Source organism: Panthera leo, chromosome A3 (genome assembly GCF_018350215.1).
Source record: "Panthera leo isolate Ple1 chromosome A3, P.leo_Ple1_pat1.1, whole genome shotgun sequence".
Lineage (NCBI taxonomy): Eukaryota > Metazoa > Chordata > Mammalia > Carnivora > Felidae > Panthera > Panthera leo.
In genome coordinates, this window is record NC_056681.1 from 18,729,636 (window position 1) to 18,751,424 (window position 21,789).

Below are 21,789 nucleotides of genomic sequence, written 5' to 3' on the forward strand. Positions count from 1 at the left end.
GTTAACTGACTACAGCCCTCTAGGGCAGCCTGTGTTTAAAAAGTTCATCAAGATAAGAAGTTTAGTATTTTTGTTCATGTTCTGCAAGCAGCCCACACCCTCAAAGGCCGTCATCTACTATGTATTTATTGGTACTGCTCTTCCAGCTCCTGCGACTCTGCAGGGAGGTTGTCGGGTTTTCTAGGGGACTGAATCCGTCATTCCTCCTTGCCACCAGCTTCGTAGCTCACTGAGAAATAGGAGTGCAAAATCTCTCTAGACTTGAGAGCCACACAAGACAGAGAAGGGCTGCATAACAGAAGCGTCCCCAGGTAGTCGGCTGCTGGAAGAACTGCTTCATGCCCTTGTTGAGCCGAGAGCACCGGAGGGCAGGACACATGGTCCTCAGTAGTAAAGGGCTGGTGGAGGAAGTTTTCAGCCTCTCACCTATTGGATGAAGCACCTCTCTTTTCATGGGGAGCAGCAGGTGGAGCTAGCGGCAGGAATTTCCTCAAGGCAGCAGGAGCATGGAGGGCCTTTGTTTTCCTGTGAGCTGAGGTAGGACACAGGGAGAGGGTACGAATGGCTCTGCCTACAACGATTATTGGAAGAGAATCTGGGCAAAGCTGACTCCTGCAATCTTTTCTCGAGCGTGCACGGTGTTGGGCCCCACGCTGGGTACTGAATGTGTACTGATAAGAAACAGACCCAGGTTCTTTTCCTAAGGAGCCCACAATCACATGAGAGTGACTGACAGTAATCAAGTAATCGCCCTGAGGAATAACGAGTAAAGAACATAAGGCATCGCAGTTTCTCCTGCCATATGCCTCATGCGGGCAGCACCTGTCATTGAGATGGCACAAGAGTCACTTTGGATTAAAAGATAAAGTACCTGCAGCTCCTCAGAGAACAAGCTCCAGGTGCTGCCTACAGGGTGGAGGACAGAAGTGCGTCAACAGTGATGGTAGAACAGAAGCCAACAAGGAGGTGAAGTACCCAGCAAAGTAAAACAAAGTCTGTTATTAGCACCCATGCTGGCTCTCGTTTTAGGTACAGCATTTTCCATCACGGGGGTCTCTGTGTATGTACTCCAGAGCTAGAAATGGACCTTGCTTCCTAGAAGCAACATGGAAAGAGTTTTGACGATCCTGAAGGAGTTTCACCCAAGATAATTTGCTATAACAATAGATTTGGATCTTGTATGTGACCAAATCCTGTCTCATTATAAGATGGCATTAGGTTTAATAAAATAGTAACAAATTCTCAAGCCTGGGATTATCACAGTAAAAGTGATGTTATCTCACGGTTTTGGCTTCGTTTTGGGAGTCTCTTCTGCGTCAAAAATGCTCATCCTGTGTTTGACTTTTGGGATGTGGTGAGGTTAGGTAATTCGAAAGCCCTGGCCAGTAGATTAGGATTTCATACTGAGTTGATGATTTTGGAAGCAATAGGTCGGTTTTAATCTGATTAACAACCACAGCAGCCCTCCCTGTGTCTTATCCCCTGCATGCATCACTTTGTTGAATTGCTGTTCCTAACACATGGGATGGTATTGGACTATCAGAAAACAGGGCCCGTTCAGGAGGTAACAAGTTGTCCGGAGTTGGGGGTTGAGGGGAAGAAGCTATAGAACCAACTTGCCTGATTACTTTCGCTGTCCAAAAGAAGTAAATGAGTAAGTGTTGTATCTAGGCCTTGTATCTCTTTACGGACACAGAATACGTGCATAAGCTTTTATTTTTGGTCAAGCACTACTCAGGGCATCTACTTTAGCTCAAGAATATTCCTCTGATAGGATATCTGATAGGATTCTATTAATCTTAAATAGTGTTTTTTGATTGTTTTATTTTTCATTTAATAAGCGAAACGAAAATGGCTGTCCAGGGCCCAGGGTAGATTTGGGGAGTTCTAACCTATCATCTGACATTTCTCTGCCCCCGATCAGGGTATGAGAGGTACAATGCCATGCGAGCAGACCCAGCACTTTGCTTCCTGGAGAAAGTCGGGATGCCAGATGAGAAGTCTCTTTCTGCAGAACAGGGTGTTACAGAGGGGACCTCAGACATTCCCGAGCGGTGAGTCATCTGTGAGGTGACAGATTTTGCCATGAATCTATGTCCCCTTCCACATATCCAGCATTCTGCTAGCCTCTCCCAGCATCTCCCTTCAATCTTGCCCTCTGGGAACTACTTTTCAAAATTGCTGCATTGGTTACATTCTGTTACACCTTAGGCCTTTTTAACTTCCAAGCATTTTGAACCAAATACCAGTTCCTGTTCTTCATGGATTCCCCAAGCTGCCCACCATCCTACCCAACTCGTCTCTTACTTGATCAGAGGATTCTTGAGGATGAATTCAGTTAGACCTCTCATACCTAGCAGAAAGCTAAGAGGTACCCCAAGTACAGGCTTCCTGATCTTGAAATTCCTCAGATGAAATTCTGGCATTATTTAAGAATGCGTTGTCCATGAGTAAGGTGGATTTAGGAACCACTGCTTGATGGCTGTGGCATTTAGGCCTTGTTTATGGGTTGTGTGCAAAAAAAAGGTATGAAAACGTCTCCTTTGAGTTTTATCTACTGTTGGCATAACTCCCAAATGTGTAAATTTATAAGAGAGCTAAATAAACAGCCAGAAACTGGTGCTCCAAAATATATATATTTGGAAAACATAATACATATCTCTTAGCTTGTGTTTGGTAAACTTTGAGCTAATCTTCTCCCCAAAAGTAGCAAATTTGCTTTGCATTGCCTAGGACTGCGGCCAGGCCTAGCCAGGAGCTCCTAACCACCTGTTAAAGCCAACAAAAGAGTGAAAAGCATTTTTCATCTGTCCTTAACCCCTAACGAAAACTTAAGCTACTGTAACATTCTCTGTACCAAAGAGAATTTCCTGTGAGCAGATAATAAAGATACATTTGGAAAGATGTTAACAGAAGCCTGAGTGGTGATATTAATACTGGATGTGGGGGGAAGGCACTACGTGGGTGAGGTAGAATGGGGCAGAAAGCTTACATTTTTGTGGGTGGCTCTTTTTTGTGTGGTTAAGCAGTAAAGGTGGGAGATTGTACTGCCTCCAGGACCTGAGCAGCAACAATAAGAGTACTTGAGATAGGAACACTTCAAAGCTAGTTTTAAGACAAATCATGAAAAACAGGCGTCAGCAATAGTTAAGCTCACAGGATAGAAGACATTGGGTAGCTAAGCTCAAGGCTGATGGGAAAGAGGGAAAAATGTCTTTCCTTAATAGCAGTGGCAGCCCCGTTTCCTCCCAAGTAAGTGAATGCCACCAGGTAAGGGATTCTGCATGAAGCTTCACCCCACTGTGATTAGGGGTGGGGGGTTGTTGCACAGGCCTCAACCTCTGGAGTCTCTTCTTTCATCAAAGATCCATGTTCAGGAAACTCTGGATGGGCAGTAATGATCTTGTTTGTGACAGTATCACTGTCGAACAGCCGGCCTCTAAACTTGTCTGAGAAGATCCTGAGTCTCATGCTGAAGTCTTAGTACTGAGTGGAGGTCCTTGCCCGTAGACGTTATGACACTAGGAAAAAAAAAAAAAAACAGATGTTGAGGTCTGTGGGAAAAGGGATCCACTAATATTTTTGTAGTCAGTGATTTAGACGGTTTTCTTACAAGCATCCTGGTTGCAAAATAGCTCCTAGGTGGTGCGTGATGCTTTTTATTTTACTTTTATTTAGAGGCAACACGGATAAAGAAGACAACACTGAAGACAAGTTAGATGGCCTGCAGAAACAAATGGTGAGTCACATGTGCTGTGTTGGTCCACACAGTCCTTACTTAGTGTCGAGAGAGAAACCCCCATCTTGGCAGTGGGCTTGGGGATTTTATTATAAAAATTCTCAACATACAGACTGCATTGCACTTGCATTCTAGTGAGCTTTTGATTTTCATATAACTATAGATTTTAGATGCTTTTGTGAGATACATTACAGAGTGATCCCACATACTTTTTATCCGGTTTCCCACCAGGGGAACATCTTGTAAAACTGTAGTACAGAATCACAACCAGGGTGCTGACATTGATAGAGTCAAGATAGGATGTTTCCATGACCACAAAGGTCCATCATGTTGCCCCGTTACAGCCACATTCACTTCCCTCCTACCTTCACCTCCTCTTTAATCCATGGCAACCACTAACCTCTTCTCCATTTCTATGATTTGTCATTTTAAGATTATTACTTAAGATATATAATAAGAGGTGGGGTGCTTGGGTGTCTCAGTCAGTTAAGCATTGAACTCTTGATTTCAGCTCAGGTCATGATCTCATTGTTTGTGTGTTCGACCCCACATTGGTCTCTGTGCTGACAGTGCAGAGCCTGCTAAGGATTCTCTCTCCCTCTCTCTCTGTTCCTCCCCAACTCGCTCTCTCAAAAATAAATAAACTATTTTTTAGATAGAAGATATATAAGAATTTAAGAACATACGTTATCTTTAAAATTTTTTTTAATGTTTTTATTTATTTTTGAGAGAGAGCACAAGCAGGGGACCAGCAGAGAGAAAGGCAGACACAGGATCAGAAGCAGGCTCCAGGCTCTGAGCTGTCAGCACAGAACCCACAAACCACAAGACCATGATCTGAGCTGAAGTCGGACGCTTAACCGACTGAGCCACCCAGGCACCCCAAGAATATACATTATTAAATGGAAACATACACTATGTGACCTTTGGGGATTGGCTTTTGTCACGCAGCGTAATTCCCTGTATACCGATCCAGGTTGTTTTCTGTAACAGTAATTCCCTTTTCGTTGCTGCATAGCAGTCCTTGGTATGGATGTCCCACTTTGTTTTACCATTCATCCATGTGCAGGATATGTGCATTGTCTCCAGTTTTCGACTATTACAGATACTTCTGTAAACGTTTGCATACAGATGTTGTGTGACTGTACATTTCCAATTCTGTGGGATACACGTCCAGAAGTACGATTGCTGGGTCATACAGTTGTTGCGTGTTTAGTTTTTTTTTTAAAAACTGCCAAGCTGTTTCCAGAGTGGCTGTACCACTTCACATTTCCACCGGCCATGTAGGAGTGGTGCACTTCCTCATCTTTTATTAGCTTTTAGTGTTGTCACCATTTATCTTTTTATAGGTTTAATTGCTACCTGGAAGCCTCTTCGGTGAAATGTTTCTTCATGTCCTTTGCCCATTTTTTAAATGCATTGTTTGTTTCTTTGTTTTCCTGTTGGTATTTGAGAGTTCTTTATATATTCCAGATACCAGTCTTTTGTCAGACATGTGGTTGGCAAGTATTTTGTCCCACCTGTAGTTTGTCTTTTTATCTGATTCACATTGACTTCAGCAGAACAGCGGTTTTTAATTTCGATGAAGTCCAACTTAACCAGTTTTTCTTTTTATGGATCGTGTTGCCGGTTTTAAGTGTGAGAATTCTGCTTGTCTCCAGTCCTGACAGTTTTCTTCTGTGTTTTCTACTAGAAGTTTTTTAATTTAACATGTAAGTCCATGATCCATTTTAAGTTTGTTTTCATATAAATGGAGAGAATTAGATTGAGGTTCTTTTTTTAACCTGTTGCTCTCTAGTTGCTCTAAGCCTTTGGTTAAAAAGCTATCTTTTCCACATTCAATTACTTTTATACCTTTGTCAAAATATCATTTGAGCGATTGATCTATTTCTGGGTTCTCTCTTTTGTTTCATTGTTCTATTTATCTCTTCCTCTGCCAATAGCATGTAATATCAATTACTGTAGCTATAGCATAAGTTTTAAAATTGGTTAGACTGATTGCTTCCACTTCTTTTTCAAAATTGTTTTTGCTTTTCTTGTTCCTTTGCCTTTCCATATAAATTTTAGGATAATCTTATCTATAGCTATAAAGGTTCTTGCTGGGATCTTACTAGGAATCACATTAAACTCATATATCACTTTGAGGAGAATTGACCTTTACTATATTGATTTTTTTTACTCTGTTGGATCTTAACTATATATCTCCATTTATTTTGATCTCTGATTTCTTTCATCACCATTTTATAGTTTTTCAGCAAACAATTTCTGTTTATAGATTTACATCTAACTATTTCATTTTCTTTGGCACGATTGTAAATGGTGTTACAATTATCTTCTATCCTGCAAAATTGCTTAATGCAATTATCAGTTTTAGGGGTTTTTAGGTTTCTTGAAATTCCCTATATCAGCACTCATGTCATCTGTGAATAGGGTTAGCGTTATTTCTTCTTTTCTGATCTATCTGCCTTGTATTTCTTTTTCCTGCCGTATTGTACTGTCTGAAACTTTTGGCACTATGTTGAATGAATGCTGAGAGCAGATATTCTTGCTTTGTTCCTGATGGAGAAAGACATTCAGTCTTTCATCATTAAGTATAATGTTAGTTCTAGGTTTTTGGTAGATGTTCTTTATTGAAAATGAGGCATTCCTAGTTTTCTGAGAATTTTTGTCATGAATAGATGTTGAATTTTGTCAAATGCATTTTTGCACCAATTAATATGATTGTGAGGTCTTTCTTATTTAGCCTATTAATATGTTAGATTACATTGGTTGTTCACAAATATTGTATCAGCCTTGCATCCCTGGATAATCTGGGATAAACTCCACTCGGACATGGTATATAATTCTTAATATTGAATTCTACTTGCTAATATTTTGTTAAGGCTTTTTGCATCTATATTCATGAGGGATATTGGTCTATAGTTTTCTTTCGGTACTATGTTTGTGTGCTTTTGATATCAGGGTAATAATGTTAACTTTATAAACGAATTAGGTGTTCCCTCCAACTGTTTTCTGATAGAGGTTGTTTAGAGTTGGTATTAAGTTTTTAAATATTTAGTAGAATTCTCCAGTAACTGGCCTGGAAATTCTTTTTTGAGGGAGTTTTAAAATTATGAATCCAGTTCTCTATTTTATATTGAGTAAGTTGTGATAGTTTGTGTTTTTCAAGGAACTTGGTCTGTTTCAGCTAAGTTGTCAAATTTATGTGTGTGGAGTTCTTTGTAGTATTCTCTTATCCTTTTGATAGTTGCAGAAGTATAGTGCTGTTCCCTGTTCATTCTTGATACTGGTAATGTGTGTCTTCTTTTTTTCTCTACCTGGCTTGCTTGAGATTTGTCTGCTTTATCTTCTTAAATAATCAGCTCTTTGTCTTCTGTTTTAAAAACGTCATTGATTTCAGGAGTGCCTGGGTGGCTCAGTCGGTTAAGTGTCCCGACTGTTGATTTTGGCTCCAGTTATGATCTCACAGTCATGAGATCAAGCCCTGCGTTGGGTTTCGTGCTGAGTGTGGAGCCTCCTTAAGATTCTCTCCCCCTGCCCCACTCTGTCCTACTTACGTGTGCACGCTCTCTTTCTGTCTCTCTCTCTCAAAGATGGTAGCTAGCTAGCTAGATAATAAATTTTAAAAATTATTAAATTTCATTGATTTCTACTCCTTATTATCCCCTTCCTTCTGCTTGCCCCGGTTTTATTTTCCTTTTCTTTTTCTGTTTTTGGAGTGGAGCTTCAATTACCATTTGAGACTTCCCTGCTTGTTTAATGTATGCATTCAGTGCTATAAATTTCCCTGTCAGTATTACTTTAACTATGTCTCACAAATTTTGCTGTGTTCTATCCTCATTTTCATTCAACTTAATATATTTTTTTTAATTCTATTGAGACTTCCTTTTTGATCCACAGATCATTAGACGTTTATTACTTAGTTTCCAAGTGTTTGAAGATTTTCCTATTTTCTTTCTGTTTTTTGTTTTTTTTTCTTAAGTTTATGTATTTTGAGAGAGAGAGAAAGAGCAAGCAGGGGAGGGACAGAGAGAGTAGGAGAAAGAGAATCCGAAGCAGGCTTCGTGCTGTTAGCACAGAGCCCAGTTCTGGGCTCTAATGAACCGTGAGGTCATGACCTGAGCCAAAACCAAGAGTCGGACACTTAACTGACTGAGCCATCCAGGTGCCCCACTTTTTTTTTTAATCTTTTTTTTTTAAGTGTGTTTTTTATTTCTAGTTTGATCCCGTTATGTTCAGAGAACAAACTATTACTTTAGTTGTTTTAAAATTGTTAAGGTTTGTTTTATGGCCCAGGATATGATCTGTCTTGGTGTACATTCCGTGGGCACTTGAAAAACAATGTGAATCGTGCTGTTATTGGGTGCAGTTATGTTGACATAATTGCAGAAATGTCGATTAGATCATGTTGGTTGATAGTGTTGTTAAGTTTTTCTGTATCTTTGGGGCGCCTGGGTGGCTCAGTTGGTTAAGCGTCTGACTTTGGCCCAGGTCATCGTCTCACAGTTTGTGAGTTTGAGCCCTGCTTTGGGCTCTGTGCTGACAGCTCGGAGCCTGGAGCCTGCTTCCGATTCTGTGTCTCCTCTCTCTCTCTGCCCCTCCCTAGCTCGCACTTGCTCTCTCTCTCTGTGTCAAAAATAAATAAACTTTAAAAAAAAGTTTTTGTATCCTTAATGATTTCCCATCTAGTTGTTTCATTAGTTGTTGAGAGAGGAGTATTGAAATCTCTAAATAATTATCAATTTGTCTATTTTTCCTTTCAGTTGTATCAGGTTTTGCTTCACATATTTTGCAGCTCTGTTGTTTGGTGCATACACATTTAGGTTTGTCTTCTTAAGTGGATTGACTGCTATCATTATGTAATGTCCATCTCTGCCTCTGATAGCTTACTCTGTTCTGAAGTGTATTTTACCTGACACTAATGTAGCTACTCCTGGTTTCCTTTAATTAATGTTTGCATCTTACAGCTTGTTCCATTTTTTTACTTTAAGCCTACTTTTATCATTATACTTGAAGTGAGTTTCCTATAGGCAGCATAGAGTTGCATCATACTTTTTCATGCATTATGCCAATCTTCTAGTCGGTGTATTCAACCATTAATATTTTTTAAAAATTTTATTAATATTTATTTATTTTTGAGAGACATGGCATGAGTGGGGGAGGGGCAGAGAGAGAGGGAAACACAGAATCTGAAGCAGGCTCCAGACTCTGAGCTGTCAGCACAGAGCCCGACATGGGGCTCGAACTAACGAGCTGTGAGATCATGACCTGAGCTGAAGTTGGAGACTCAGCTGACTGAACCACCTAGGCACCCCTCATTCATTAATATTTAATGTAATTATTGAGACAGTAAGTTTTAAGTCTGATATTTTATTATTTTCTCCAAGTTTTGATTCTCTATTTTCTTTTTCCTGCTTTCCTCTGGGTTACTTGAACACTTTATGATTCCTTTTTTATTTATATTTTTAACAGCTTTTTGATGGTTCTTCTAGATATTATATATACATAATATATCACAGTCCACTGCTATCATCATTCCCCAGTTCAAGAGAAGTGTAGATACCTCACTTCCAGTTTTGTTTCTTTACCTTCCCCCTATTTACAATATATATAATGGTCTTAAATATTTCTTATACTTTACATTTAGAACCATATCAGACAATGTTATACTTTTGCCACAACTGTCAATATAATTTAAAAAATTCAAGAGGAGGAGGAGAGTCTATGGTATTTACTTGTATTTTTGTTTACTGGATTCTTTCTTCTTTCTGGTGTTCCAAGGTTTCTTCCTTCTAAAGGAAATTCCTTTAGCCATTCTTTTAGGGTAGGTCTAGTTGACGTTTCTCCTAGTTTTTCTTTGTCCGAGACTGTCTTAATCCCCCTTTCATTCCTGAAGGATATTTTCACTGGATATAGGATTCTGGGTTGACAGTTCTTTTCTTTCAGCTCTTGAAAAATGCTGTGCCACTTCTTCTGGCCTCCATGGTTTCTGATGAGAAATCCACTGTCATTCCAGTTGTTTTTCCCCATAGGTAAGGCGTCTTTTCTCTCTTGCTGCTTTCAAGATTTTTTCTTTGTCTTTAGCTTTCAGAAGTTTAACCATGATTATTTGTGTGTGTGTGGATTTCTTTGACTTCATCCTGTTTGGGATTTTTTTCAACTTCTTAAATCTGTAGGTTTAAGTCTTTTGTCAAATTTGGAGAGTTTTCAGCTATTATTTCTTTGGGTCTTTTCGTTCCCCCTTTCTCCAAGACTGATGATATGAATGTTAAAACTTTTGCTACAGTCCCATGGGCCCTTGATGCTCTGGGTTTTTTTTGTTTTTTTAATCTGTTTTTCCCTGGTATTTACATTGGGTTCTTTCTATTTTTCCATCTTTGAGTTCATTGATTTTTTTCTCCTCCACTCTGCTCTTGAGCCTGTCCATTGAGATTGAGTTGTTTTTTATTTTGTTTTGTTTTGTTTTGAGGGCCTGCTTTTGGTTACTGTATTTTTCAGATCTAAAATTTCTTTCTGGTTTTTCTTTGGATCTTTGTTTCTTTGCTGAGACTTTGTTTTTTCATTTGTGGCAAGCATGTTCAGAACTGCTCATTGATGACTATTTAAATCCTTATGTCAAATTCTAAGATTTCTGTCATTTTGGTGGCAGCATTTATTGTCCTTTTTCATTCAGTTTGAGGTCTTCCTGGTTCTTGGTATGATAAGTGATTTTTTACCAAAGTCTGGACATTTTGGTATTATATTTTAAGACTCAGGATCTTAATTAAAACTTCTGTTTTAGCTGACTACCTCTGACACCTCTCATAGGGGAATGGGGTTGGGGGCGGGTACCACCTTGTCACTACCAGGTAAGAGTAGAAGTTCATGTTCCCAGTCTGCTCCCATTGAAACCTGAGGGTGATGTTTCTCATTATTGCTGGGCAGAGGAAGTTCTTTGCTGACACCGTGGGCAGGGATGGGGACCTCATTACTCTTTCTCAGGGATGAAAGTCCCAGATCCCTACTTGGCTTTTTGACACCACTGCAGCAGGGGCATGGAGTGCCGTCTTATAGCCTGTGAAGGGTGGAAGTCTAGATTCTCAACTTGGCCTTTGCTGGCATGGATGTGTTGAGCCAGTGTTTTGTGTTGTCAGGCTGGAGTATAGTGGATTTTGCCTCAACATTGTGTATGTTCCTAACCTGCTTTTTTCCTGGTCCCTAGCTAAGGAGAGCAGACTTTTGTTGGGGCTTTTTTTTTTTTTTTTTTAATCTGCACACTTTGGCATTTCCAGGTAGTCAGCTTCTTTACTTCCAGATATAGGATATATAAGGCAAAAAAGAAAACCCATGGAGCTCACCACTGTGTCATTCCTTGGGTCCCAGAATCCTTAGTTTGTTTGCCTTGTCTTCACCTTTCAGAGTTTTCTTATGTTTGTTCATACATAACGTCCAGGGGGTTTAACTACACTTAGAGTGAGGAATAGGGAAATGTGTATTCTCCCAGAAGCACAAGTCTGCATTACGTTTTACAAATGAGTTTCTGGGGCTTTGCATAAGTAGACTGAAACCTTACCAGGGCCCCAGCACCATTTGACCACACATGTTCTCTGGCTTTGAGTTGTGGAGTAAATGAATCTGGTAGAGTTTCATGGATTCTGAATCCCAGGGATGACTGTATAGTTGTCCCCATCTGAGTCCATTGCCAGGATAATCTCTCATCTTCTCATCACCACCCAAAAGTTGTCGATTCTTTTCTTTTGGTTCTAGTTGGGAGAATGTGGGATATTTACTTTGGCTTCCATCAGCTGTGATTCCTATAACAGTAACAATGACATCACTTCCCCAAAGTAGGAAATGATTATTGTTCAGAGATATGTTTCCATGTCTCCCCATGGTTTGAGAAGCAGTGGATTGAAGCAGATCAGCATGAAACTTCTGACCCTGACCTGAAGGAAGTTAGGTTCTGATGTTGACAATTAAAATCCAAGTTCTGCCATTCCAGTCCCTAGCTTATCCTGTTACCCTTTTGTCTGGAATTTGGGGTGTGTTTTTCCATAGAAGCAAGTCAAGTACCAAAGAAATGAAAGTAATACCTTATGCTTGATACAAATTTACTCTTTCCAAAGCACTTTTTCTATTTGTTTCCATCAATCCTCACCTTGGCCAAGTACACTAAACACTTCCGATGTTATTGTGGACATTTAGGCCCAGGGAGTTTGAAGGATTTTGCCAAATTCTCACAGCTACCAAAGGATAGAGTTCAGACTAGACATTTTCTAGATATTCTGCTTTTATGTTCTCTAATCAAGTGTTCTTTCAGGAAAGCAGAAGGCATTTCAGCTGCACATACATGCACTTGCACTTCTGTGGAAAGACAGCCACATACCGACTGTAGGCCAGCCCAACTCTGAAAGCTGTTCAGTCATGTTTATACACTTAGCTGATCAGTCTTCAACCTTGGAGAGATCTGGGCACTGAAGGGGTTATGGCAGAATTGCAAAATAACTCAGGTTTCCTTACAATAGGGTTAAACTCTGGAACGACATTTTATTCATTCATGTAATTAACGCCTGTATTATTTATTTTGCTTTTGAGGTTCCTAAAACCTGGGCTATAGAATATAATCAAAAGAATGGGGAGTGGCTTCTCCCAGATTTTGAGGTGGACAGATTATATACAGATTAAGCTTGACTTCTAATCCATGTGCTAAAATAACAAACGTAGAGGAACAGCCAACATCTGAACCTGGTCTGTTGCCCCACCCCTGCTTCTCTCCCATCCCAGACCTCCTGCCCCAAAGACACTGCGTGGGTGTTTCCTTCTCTCAGTTCTGTTCTCGGGCAGATTAACAGGCAGGGTTAAAGATGCCCAAAGAGCATGTCGTCCGTAACTAGGCAAATTCCTCTGAAATAAACAGATCTGGGCACAGACGGGGACGGTTAGTAGATTGGCACCATCCCAGTATTGTAAGGAACCCTAACACACGTCTGAGTGGTCTCTGAATGTTCCATCCCCTCTGCAGCCTTGCCGTCAGAGGTCATTCCAAGTAGGTTTAGGTAATTCTGGGAGTCCATAGGAAGAAGAGGGAAAGTGTGCTGTCCTCCAAGGAAGCCCATTTCATCGTAGGGTGAAACTTCCTTATACTGCCGCAGAAATCTGGCTCCCAGCTGGTTCCATGGATTCTGTTTCCTTTTCTTATGACACTGCAAAGAACAAAACTATTCTTTCTTTCCTCTCTGATGGGATTTTAAATTCTTGAGGCCAGCTAGCTACCATAATCTCTTTAAATGTCTTTTCAGGTGAAGTATCCCTAGTTTCTCTGCCTTTCTTTACAAGTTCAGAGTTTGAGGGTGCTCCAGACTCAAACAGTAATATTTGAATGTGGACGACTTCCAAGCTAACAAAGCACGTTCCCCTTCAGTTAGGCATTATCTTTATCCCATTCTAGAGAGGAGGAAGCTGAAATATTTTTCATCACTTGCAAAAAAAAGTCCTATTGGGTGGCTCACCAATAGGTGAGCCTATTGGCTCACCTGGGTGGCTCAGTCGGTTGAGTGTCTGGCTCTTGGATTTTGGCCCACGTCATGATCCCAGGGTCATGGGATCCAGCCCTACGTTGGACTCTGCACTGACAACATGGAGCCTGCTTGGGATTCTCTCTCTCTCTCCCTCCCTCCCTCTCTTCCTCCCCTGTTCGTTCTCTCTCTCTCTCTCTCTCTCTCTCTCTCTCTCTCTCTCTCCCAAAATAAATAAATAAACATTAAAAACAAAAGTCCTGGGGCGCCTGGGTGGCTCAGTCGGTTAAGCATCCGACTTCGGCTCAGATCATGATCTCATGGTTCATGGGTTTGAGCCCTGCATCGGGCTCTGTGCTGACACTCGGAACCTGGAGCCTGCTTCAGATTCTGTGTTTCCCTCTCTCTTTGCCCTTCCCCCACTTGCACTCTCTGTTGCTCTCTCTCTCTCTCTCTCAAAAATAAATGTTAAAAAAATTTTTATTTGAAAGTCCTTCTGGCTAGAGGACACAAGAACAGTGTCTCCCTTACTCAGTCTTCTACATCCTGCGATCTTTCCATAATAAAACCCTTGCGTTTTATGTTAATAACATTTGGTGTCTATCTACTGTCTAACATGACATTTATGCAAAAATAGAATGGTTGGGGGCACCTGGGTGGCTTGGTCTGTTAAATGTCCGACTCTTGATTACAGCTAAGGTCATGAGATTGAGCCCTGCGTCAGGCGCTCACTCTCTCTCTCTCAAAGTAAATAAATACACATTTTTTTTAAAAAGTAGAATGCTTGATTTTTCCTATAAAATGAAAGTCACTGTGGGATCTTTTTTAATTCCTCCTTTGTATATCCTATTACCTCTCGCAGAGGGCTCTCAAGTTCTCTTGGCAAACTCCTATGTGTCCTTCAGTAGCAAGCTCAAAAGTTGCCTTGTGGGTATCTTTCCCCCTATCTGATTTGGGTCTGGCAGGGCTGGTGACTCTTGTTTTCCTGCTGTGTTTAGGAGCAGTTATCACAAAGCAGGGCCAGTATCTTTCTGCGTGTCTCATGACCACCAGACTGTGAGCTCTGGAAAGACAAGGGTTCCATCTTTTCTCCTGTTACAGCCCTTGAACCTGGCACAGCTTCTGGCACTCAAGAGCAGGGGACACTCATTTGCTCAATATAAGAAGACAGCTCCTTGCCTGTTGTGTTGGTCCTGGGGTTTTGTAAGAGCACAGAAGAAATTCCTTGGATCTGCAGGTCCCACTGATGCTTCCACCCGCACCCACATCAAGACCAAATAGGGCAGCGGCCAGGCCTGGAGGGGCCAGCCACACACAAGGGAGACGGTGCCTTCTGTTTTCAGTAACTAGGAGTCCGTGCACGTCCCTGCCCCCAGTGCAGAGGTGACATGTCTGGACTCTTGGCTGATGGACAGTGCTTTTGATTTGGCCTACTTGCCAAATTGTCTTCTACCTGCCAGAGGCAATGTAGTACAATGGTTAGTGCTCATCCTCTAAAATCAGGATTTCTGGGCTTTAATTCCACCTTCACCACTTAACAATTATGTGTGATCTTAGATGAGATTGCCAACTGCCCCATTCCACAGTTTCCTCCTGTCTAAATGGAATAATGAATAAATGAAAATGCATAGAAAGTACTTGGTATAGTGTCTGGCAACTCACTTACCTGGGTCCCAGTAGACCTGTGTTGTTATTGCTCCTGTTACCTTAAAGCCTTCCTTACAGCACACATTTTAGCTGGAAGACAGCGATATTGATTGATTTTCTGGGAGTTGGGACTGTGTATTAGTGTTCCCATAGTCCCAGGTACCGTGTGTTAGGCATTTGCTTTGTGCCAGCATTTGGTTCATCACTTTACATAATCAACACATTTGTGCCCCACAGTCACCCTCTGAAGTATTATTATCTCCTTTTGCAAATGAAGAAATGAGCTTGCGAGATTGAGAAGTGGACTGTCAGACTGCAAATCACACGCACGCTTGAGATGGAGAAATTGCGCGTTGTAACCAGTCGGTTTCCTCTGTTTGTTGTTGTCATTTTCAGTTTCCTTTGTTTTGAGGTTCTTGTTGTCAGCACTCTCTGGGGCCCTTCATGTTGACATGACAGATTCACACCTCAAAGATGAGTCTTTCTTTCAGATGGATTCATGTGTGCAGATGTTGAGACTGAACGTTCAACTGTGCACTTCAGGTGCGGGGCTTTCCATGTGCCTCCTCTGGTCCCAGCCTGTCACTGCAGCCACACGAAACACACTCACTTTACAAGATTATGACATCTTTTCCACTTGGGCTATTGTTAAGCCAGGTCTTCTCCATTCTGTCATTTCCAGAGAGAGGAAGTGCCTCTAAGACGGGGCAGGGTACACAGAAAGACACTTGTCAATACCAGAATCTTGCCTTACTTGAGAGTTTGCCTAAGGCTGTTCATGCTTCCCAACTGTGCGCCAACAGAAACTGGTAGAGGGACTGGAAGGGAGACCCAAATGTCACATGTGTCTGCCTCACCCCAAGCTGGGAGCTGCCCCTGTGGATTTGGAGTATGGTGACGCCCAAGTTAACCACCCATCCATCAGAAGGAGCATGGGAGCCTCACTCCCACATTTTACAGGCTGTAGAACGTTTCTCCGTCTGGAAGTGTCTAGGATTATAAATTTCAGCATTCGAAGGATCTTTGTGGATACTGTGAGGATACTCAAAAATGTTCTCAACGGCAAGAAAGGATATAGGACATGGCTGGTAGTTTTTTCTTTTTTAGCTACTTAAATAGTGGGAGAGGATGAGATGGCATATTTAAATGCCACTTCAAAATGGTACAATACAGGGGCACCTGGGTGGCTCAGTTGTTTAAGGTTTCGACTCTCGATTTCGGCTCAGGTCATGATCTCTCAGTTTGTGAGATCGAGCCCCACACAGGCTCTGCGCCGACAGCATGGCGTGAAGCCTGCTTGGGATTCTCTCCTTCTCTCAGAATGAATAAGTAAACATTTTATTTTTTTAATGGTATAGTAGATCAGCTTGAGGGTTCCACTCTTCACTGATACTAAATGGCAGGAAACAGTTTGGGCTGGGGAAGAGAGCTTGAACTGGTGTTCTCCAATTCTAAATATGTTTCATTTTCCAAAACAAAGTTTCAACCCAGACTCTCATTTTGCCCTTTATTTTTAGATGGTTAGAGTGGTTGGAAAGTGTAGGCAGTCATCAGACAACTGTGTTTTTTGTTTTGTTTTGCTTTTATTATTTATTTTTGAGAGAGAGGCAGAGTGTGTAGGGAGAGGACCAGAGAGAGAGGGAGACACAGAATCTAAAGCGGGGTCCAGAATCTAAATCGGTCAGCACAGAGCCCAACGCGGGGCTTGAACTCACGAACCGTGAGATTAGGACCTGAGCCGAAGTCAGATGCTCAACCGACTGAGCCACCCAGGCGCCCCCGACTACTGTGTTCTAAACCCAGCCCTGCCACTTGCTAGCCATGTGACCTTGGGCAAGTTACAGAACCTTTCTAGGGCTTGTTTCCTGCATCTATAAAATGAGGAGAGTCATAGTCTCTACCTCGTGAAGCAGTTCCGATAACTAAATGAGATAAACCACGTAAAGGGTTTCACCCAGTGCTTAAGTAACATGTAGTTCTCAGTAATGTTAGCTATTATCACTATTTTGTAAGAGAGAAAACGTACTGCTCCTTGTTGCCTTTCTAGAATTTTCTCTTTCAGCCTCTTCCATGGTATTAGGGACCTAAGAGAATGGTGATGATTTTGACTATTGCCAGTCACAGGTGTCTCTCCATTCCTACTGAACCTAGATGATATGCTGCATGCACCCTTCCAGGAAGCGGATTGTATGTAGGCCTGGGGGCTACCTCCAGTCCATCGCATATTCTCCTCCTTCTCCCTCTCCTCCTTCCTCCTTTTCTTCTTCTTCCTCTTCTTTTTCTTCTAACCTTCAAAGGTGTGAAAACTGTAAAAACTTGGGGCACCTGGGTGGCTCAGTCGGTTAAGCGTCGTCTGACTTTGGCTCAGGTCATGATCTTGTGGTTCGTGGGTTCAGGCCCCGCATTGTGCTCTGTGCCTGCAGCTCAGAGCCTGCAGCCTGCTTTGGATTCTGTCTCCCTCTCTCTCTGCCCCTCCCCGGCTTGCACTCTGTCTCAAAGATAAATAAACATTAAAAAAAAAAAAAAAAAAAACAACACAAAAAAACGTAAAACCTAATCTTAGCTCAAGGGCCACACAAAAGCAGCCTGTAGACTATAGATTGCTGATCCTTACTCCCATCTGACCCTCCCTAACATGGCCAGAGTCTTGAATCTTGGGGCTATTCTCTTCATCATTCAAGTCAAAAGATGCTAATCAAAAAGACAGTAAGATTTCATGTTAAAAATGGAGTCCAGTTGAAAAATAGCACTATCTCCTCTCCCACCCCCAAACTCTCCCACACGCCTTACATGTAAAGAACTTTGAGAGTTCCCTTCCTAAGACCAAGAAAGGATTTGTAAAGGAATCCATCAGAGCCAGTTTGACAAATGCTTCACCATGAATAAGCTCTGTGCCTGTGAAATTACTCCAGATTTACTTGGAGCCTCAGTTGTGATTTCAGTTTTAAATTCCTGGGGTTTTTGCGCCATCAGGTCTCATGTCTGGAGCAGTCACGTTTTAGGAAAAGAGCATCTGTTGCTGTGAAGTAAACGAACTGTAATGAACACGAGCATACTTTTTCACAGCAAAAAATGAAAACCCCAAAATGCAGGCACAACCTTTGTGAAATGACAGTATTAAATTGCAAGAGACGATGGTAAAGCAAATATTTAAATTCACAGCTAAAATAGTGCTTGTAAAATGTAATTGCCAGGGAGAGCATGCCAGCTCGTCGCTCTTTAAGCTAATTCTCTGCAGGCAGAATCATTCTACACCGTTCTAAGAAGAAATGCTTATTTTAAATGAGCTGCTTTCTCGTTCTTTTAAAACTGCACAAGTAAGCTTTATTTACCGGGGACCATTTCAGTCTTTGAGGTGTTCGTGGGCAGGAGAGGTCTCCTGCTGCCTGGGGGCTGCCTGGGCTGATTTGTCCTGGGCTGCAGCTATGCTCCATTTGTCCCTAGGAGAGTTCCAGCGATGGAGGTGATGGCATTTTTGGCGAAAAGAAGGATGACAGCCGGGCAGGTGAGACTGTGTCCTTCTGAAGGCAGAGCAAAGTAAGGTCCCAGTTTGTAGTTATCCTGGAGTTCATGTGTAATAAAAGTGCTCTTTCTAAGGAGGCTCTTTTAAAGAGCCTAGAAAGTTGGCCTTCATCAGAGTCTCCTGGAGTCACACATGGAGCTTTAATGTGGCTCTGGCAAGCTTCCCCCACCTGTCCTCAAAATTTGGAAGTGAGGTCAATGATATCTGAGGTCAGGATGGAGTCAGAGAAAGAAGAATTGTGGTTTCATTGATGTATTATTCGTTTAATTAATTTGAGGGGAGGAAAGTAAGGGAGGATTGGTTTGGTGTGGTTCATTTTTTCTGAATTCAGACCTGAAAGACTTGGTTGGAATACCCAGGTACACAAAGCCCCTAGTTCCATATGGAGAAGGCCACACAGGGCCTCCTTGTCCCCACGCCGTAGAGCAAGGCCCCCAAATTGGTCCTGCCCCCGTGCATGTGAGAGATGCTGAAGCCAGCCGCAGCCTGAAGCTGTTCCTGCCGCGGCATTGCGGGCCTTCCAGCTGTGCTTTAGCTCCTGAGCTGATAGATCAGCTTGAGTCAGCTTTGTTTTTATTGAACCCAAACGACAAAAACAGCCACCTTTGTTTTGGTTCTGTTTGTAAGTACTAATATCCTCACTGATGTTTGAAGCCCAGGATGGCTCCGACCCAGACAAATCACCCTGGCCAGTTCCGTCTGCTCTCACGGCTCGGCTCAGACGTCTGGTCACCGTGTACCAGCGCTGTAACCGCAAGGAACTCTGCCGACCGGAAGTCCTGGGACCAGGTAACCAAGGATACTGGGTCCAGGAAGAGATGTTCAGGAGAACTTCAGAAATGGATCTCATCAACAAGGAAGCTCAAAAGAGGTAAAAGCCAGTGACCAAAAGGGCATGCAGAACTGCCCACTGAGTAAAGGTAACGAGGGAGAGCTGATCGCTGGAGAACAAGTGTATTTAGTGTTCTCAGGTGAAGTTAGGTGGTCTCCAGAACTAATCCAATCCAGGCTCCAACTGCGATGGTGTGGTCATACTGACTGGAGAGTTGGTGAGATCTAGGAAACAGTTTTGTTCCCAAGTCCCAGACTTCTGTGATTTTCCAACTTGACCCCCTTCCTAAGTTGGACCCCAGTCCCTGGAAATGTGGTTTAAAATTAGCATATATCAGACCGTGTTCTTTTAGCAGCGAAGTGAATAGTGTGTGATGAAGGTGCCATGTTATAGTTACCAGTCCTTATCAAGACTTTGAAAGCAGTAAGCCCTTATAAAATGCCTGCTCAGAAGGAGGGGATAAATTATCAGGAGTTACTTGCCAATCTGAGAATTACGATTAAAATGGCTACAGAAGGCCAGCACAGTCTAGGAATGATGCCACCAGAAAAAAATGAACAAAGCTGCAGTTCTTTTAAGTCTTTCTATCCATCTTTTTTTTTCTTACGTAATTTTTTAAAAATGTTTATTCTTAGAGAGAGAGAGAGAGAGAGAGAGAGCGCACAAGCAGGGGAAGGGCAGAGAGAGAGGGAGACACAGAATCTGAAGCAGGCTCTGGGCTCTGAGCTGTCAGCACAGAGTCCAGTGCGGGGCTCGAACTCACGAACTGTGAAATCATGACCTGAGCCGAAGTCGGACATTTAACCGACTGAGCCACCCAGGCACCCCATCTGTCCATCCTTCTGATGTAGCATCCACTGAATTAAAAGAACACCAAAGAGAAAAAAATAGCAAACTCAGTTACTTCTGTGTATACCTTCTGACTTTATGAAATTTGGTAATTCAGGGAAAATATTTCTTCCATCTTTCACAGCTCCGAAGAGAACCTGAGCCCTTCTTGCCTGCTTCTCATTCTTCCTGTGACTCCCTCACCCCACTCCTGGCCTAACTCCCTCCGGGGATGGAAAGTACTATGCCCAGGAGCCCCTCATAAAGACCCTGGGCCGGGTATAATATTCCAGCCACCTTACATCATTATCTTAACCCTGCAGGATGTAGAGACTAGAGAACCTTTGTGTCCTAGATATGGGCTACCTACCTACATAAAACTGGAAGAAAGCCTATGTGAAATAGGGGAGATGTGTGGCTGAGGGAGTCACTTCCCTTCTCTGGACCAATTTCCTCATTTGGAAAAGCAAGGAGGTGACTTTAAGGCCCTCCAGGACTCTCTGATTCTGTGTTGCCTTACCGGGGGAAAAATAAATAAAATATTGAAGCATCTTCATCTAAAATGAAGATTTTAGAGTCTTCATCTCCAACAAGTAGAAACAAACTAGGTAATCTAAAATTAATGAATCAAGAGATAGCAAGTCTGTACATGTGACTTAGAAATGGAGAGATAAATACCATAAGAAGTTGAAAGATTTGAAAGTAGTGGTAAGGTAATAGGCTGTTTTCATTATAAGCCTCTCAGCCCAATTTAACTTAAATAAAAATAATAAAGTAGGCAAACCGCCCTCCCTGCTTTCTTGACTCTATGGGCTCTCCTAGTAGGTAGGCACTCAATAAGTAGATGTTGGCTTTTTTTTTTTAAGGGAAAACAGCTCACTCTCCCTTTCTGATTAAATCCCAAGGTGGACTAGGAGAGAGCAAGCAGACTTCTACAGAGCAGTGTCCTCCTTTGGGGTTGTTTATGATCAAGAAAAGAAAACTTTTGACTGGACGCAGTTCCGCATCATTTCCCGTTTGGACAAGAAGTCGGATGAGAGCCTGGAGCACTATTTTTATAGCTTTGTGGCCATGTGCCGGAACGTCTGTCGTCTGCCCACATGGAAAGATGGTGGTGAGCAAATTCTCTGTCTGTATATCCCCGATACACGGGAAAGGGACATGTTTATTTTCAAGGTACAGAATCACTTCAGGTAATCCTGATCATGAGAGTGGAGTCTACCCGAAGAATTCAGGTAAAGTCAAGTGGGTTTTCACAAGTTCCTGAACTGCTAATTGGGTCCACCCTCATAAAATAAAATCTCTCTCCCAAAATGATGCAGCTTCAACAAAAACTGAAATTCAGATAAACATCTCACAGAAGTATTGGGAGACTGCTGTTAATTAACCTCCAGTGGATCATTAAGTCTCATACAGATTGAATTCTCTGGTGAACTTTGCTCCGTCCTTAGATTACATCTTAGTGACTTTAACTATTTTTCCATGTGTTGAATTGTAGCTATAGAAAGGAAGTGGCTGTTTTAAACATCCCCTGCTCCAACAGGGACGCCTTCAGAGTAATTGCTTCTTGGTTAAGATTTGCAACAGCTTCTTCCTTGATGTCCCTCTTCTGCCTTTGTTTGTAGATAAACTTGGTCTGGACCATAGGACTGTATTGTAGGAAAGCTACAACAAATACAGAGCCCACCCAGTGTGCGTTCTGGGCTGACGGCAGCATGCACACACG

General features: G+C 42.1%; 1 protein-coding gene across 8 annotated transcripts in view; it reads left to right on the forward strand.

Annotated features, from left to right (window-relative positions):
* The window catches only part of CHD6 (chromodomain helicase DNA binding protein 6), a 205,853-nt gene that overhangs the window by 163,552 nt on the left and 20,512 nt on the right, over window positions 1-21,789 (forward strand). For all 8 annotated transcript variants that reach the window (XM_042930946.1, XM_042930951.1, XM_042930952.1 and 5 more), the window contains 5 exons: window positions 1,925-2,054; window positions 3,679-3,739; window positions 18,325-18,385; window positions 19,058-19,274; window positions 20,969-21,177. In XM_042930946.1, the coding sequence (XP_042786880.1) occupies window positions 1,925-2,054; window positions 3,679-3,739; window positions 18,325-18,385; window positions 19,058-19,274; window positions 20,969-21,177 (678 nt within the window). The remainder of the gene's footprint in view (window positions 1-1,924; window positions 2,055-3,678; window positions 3,740-18,324; window positions 18,386-19,057; window positions 19,275-20,968; window positions 21,178-21,789) is intronic.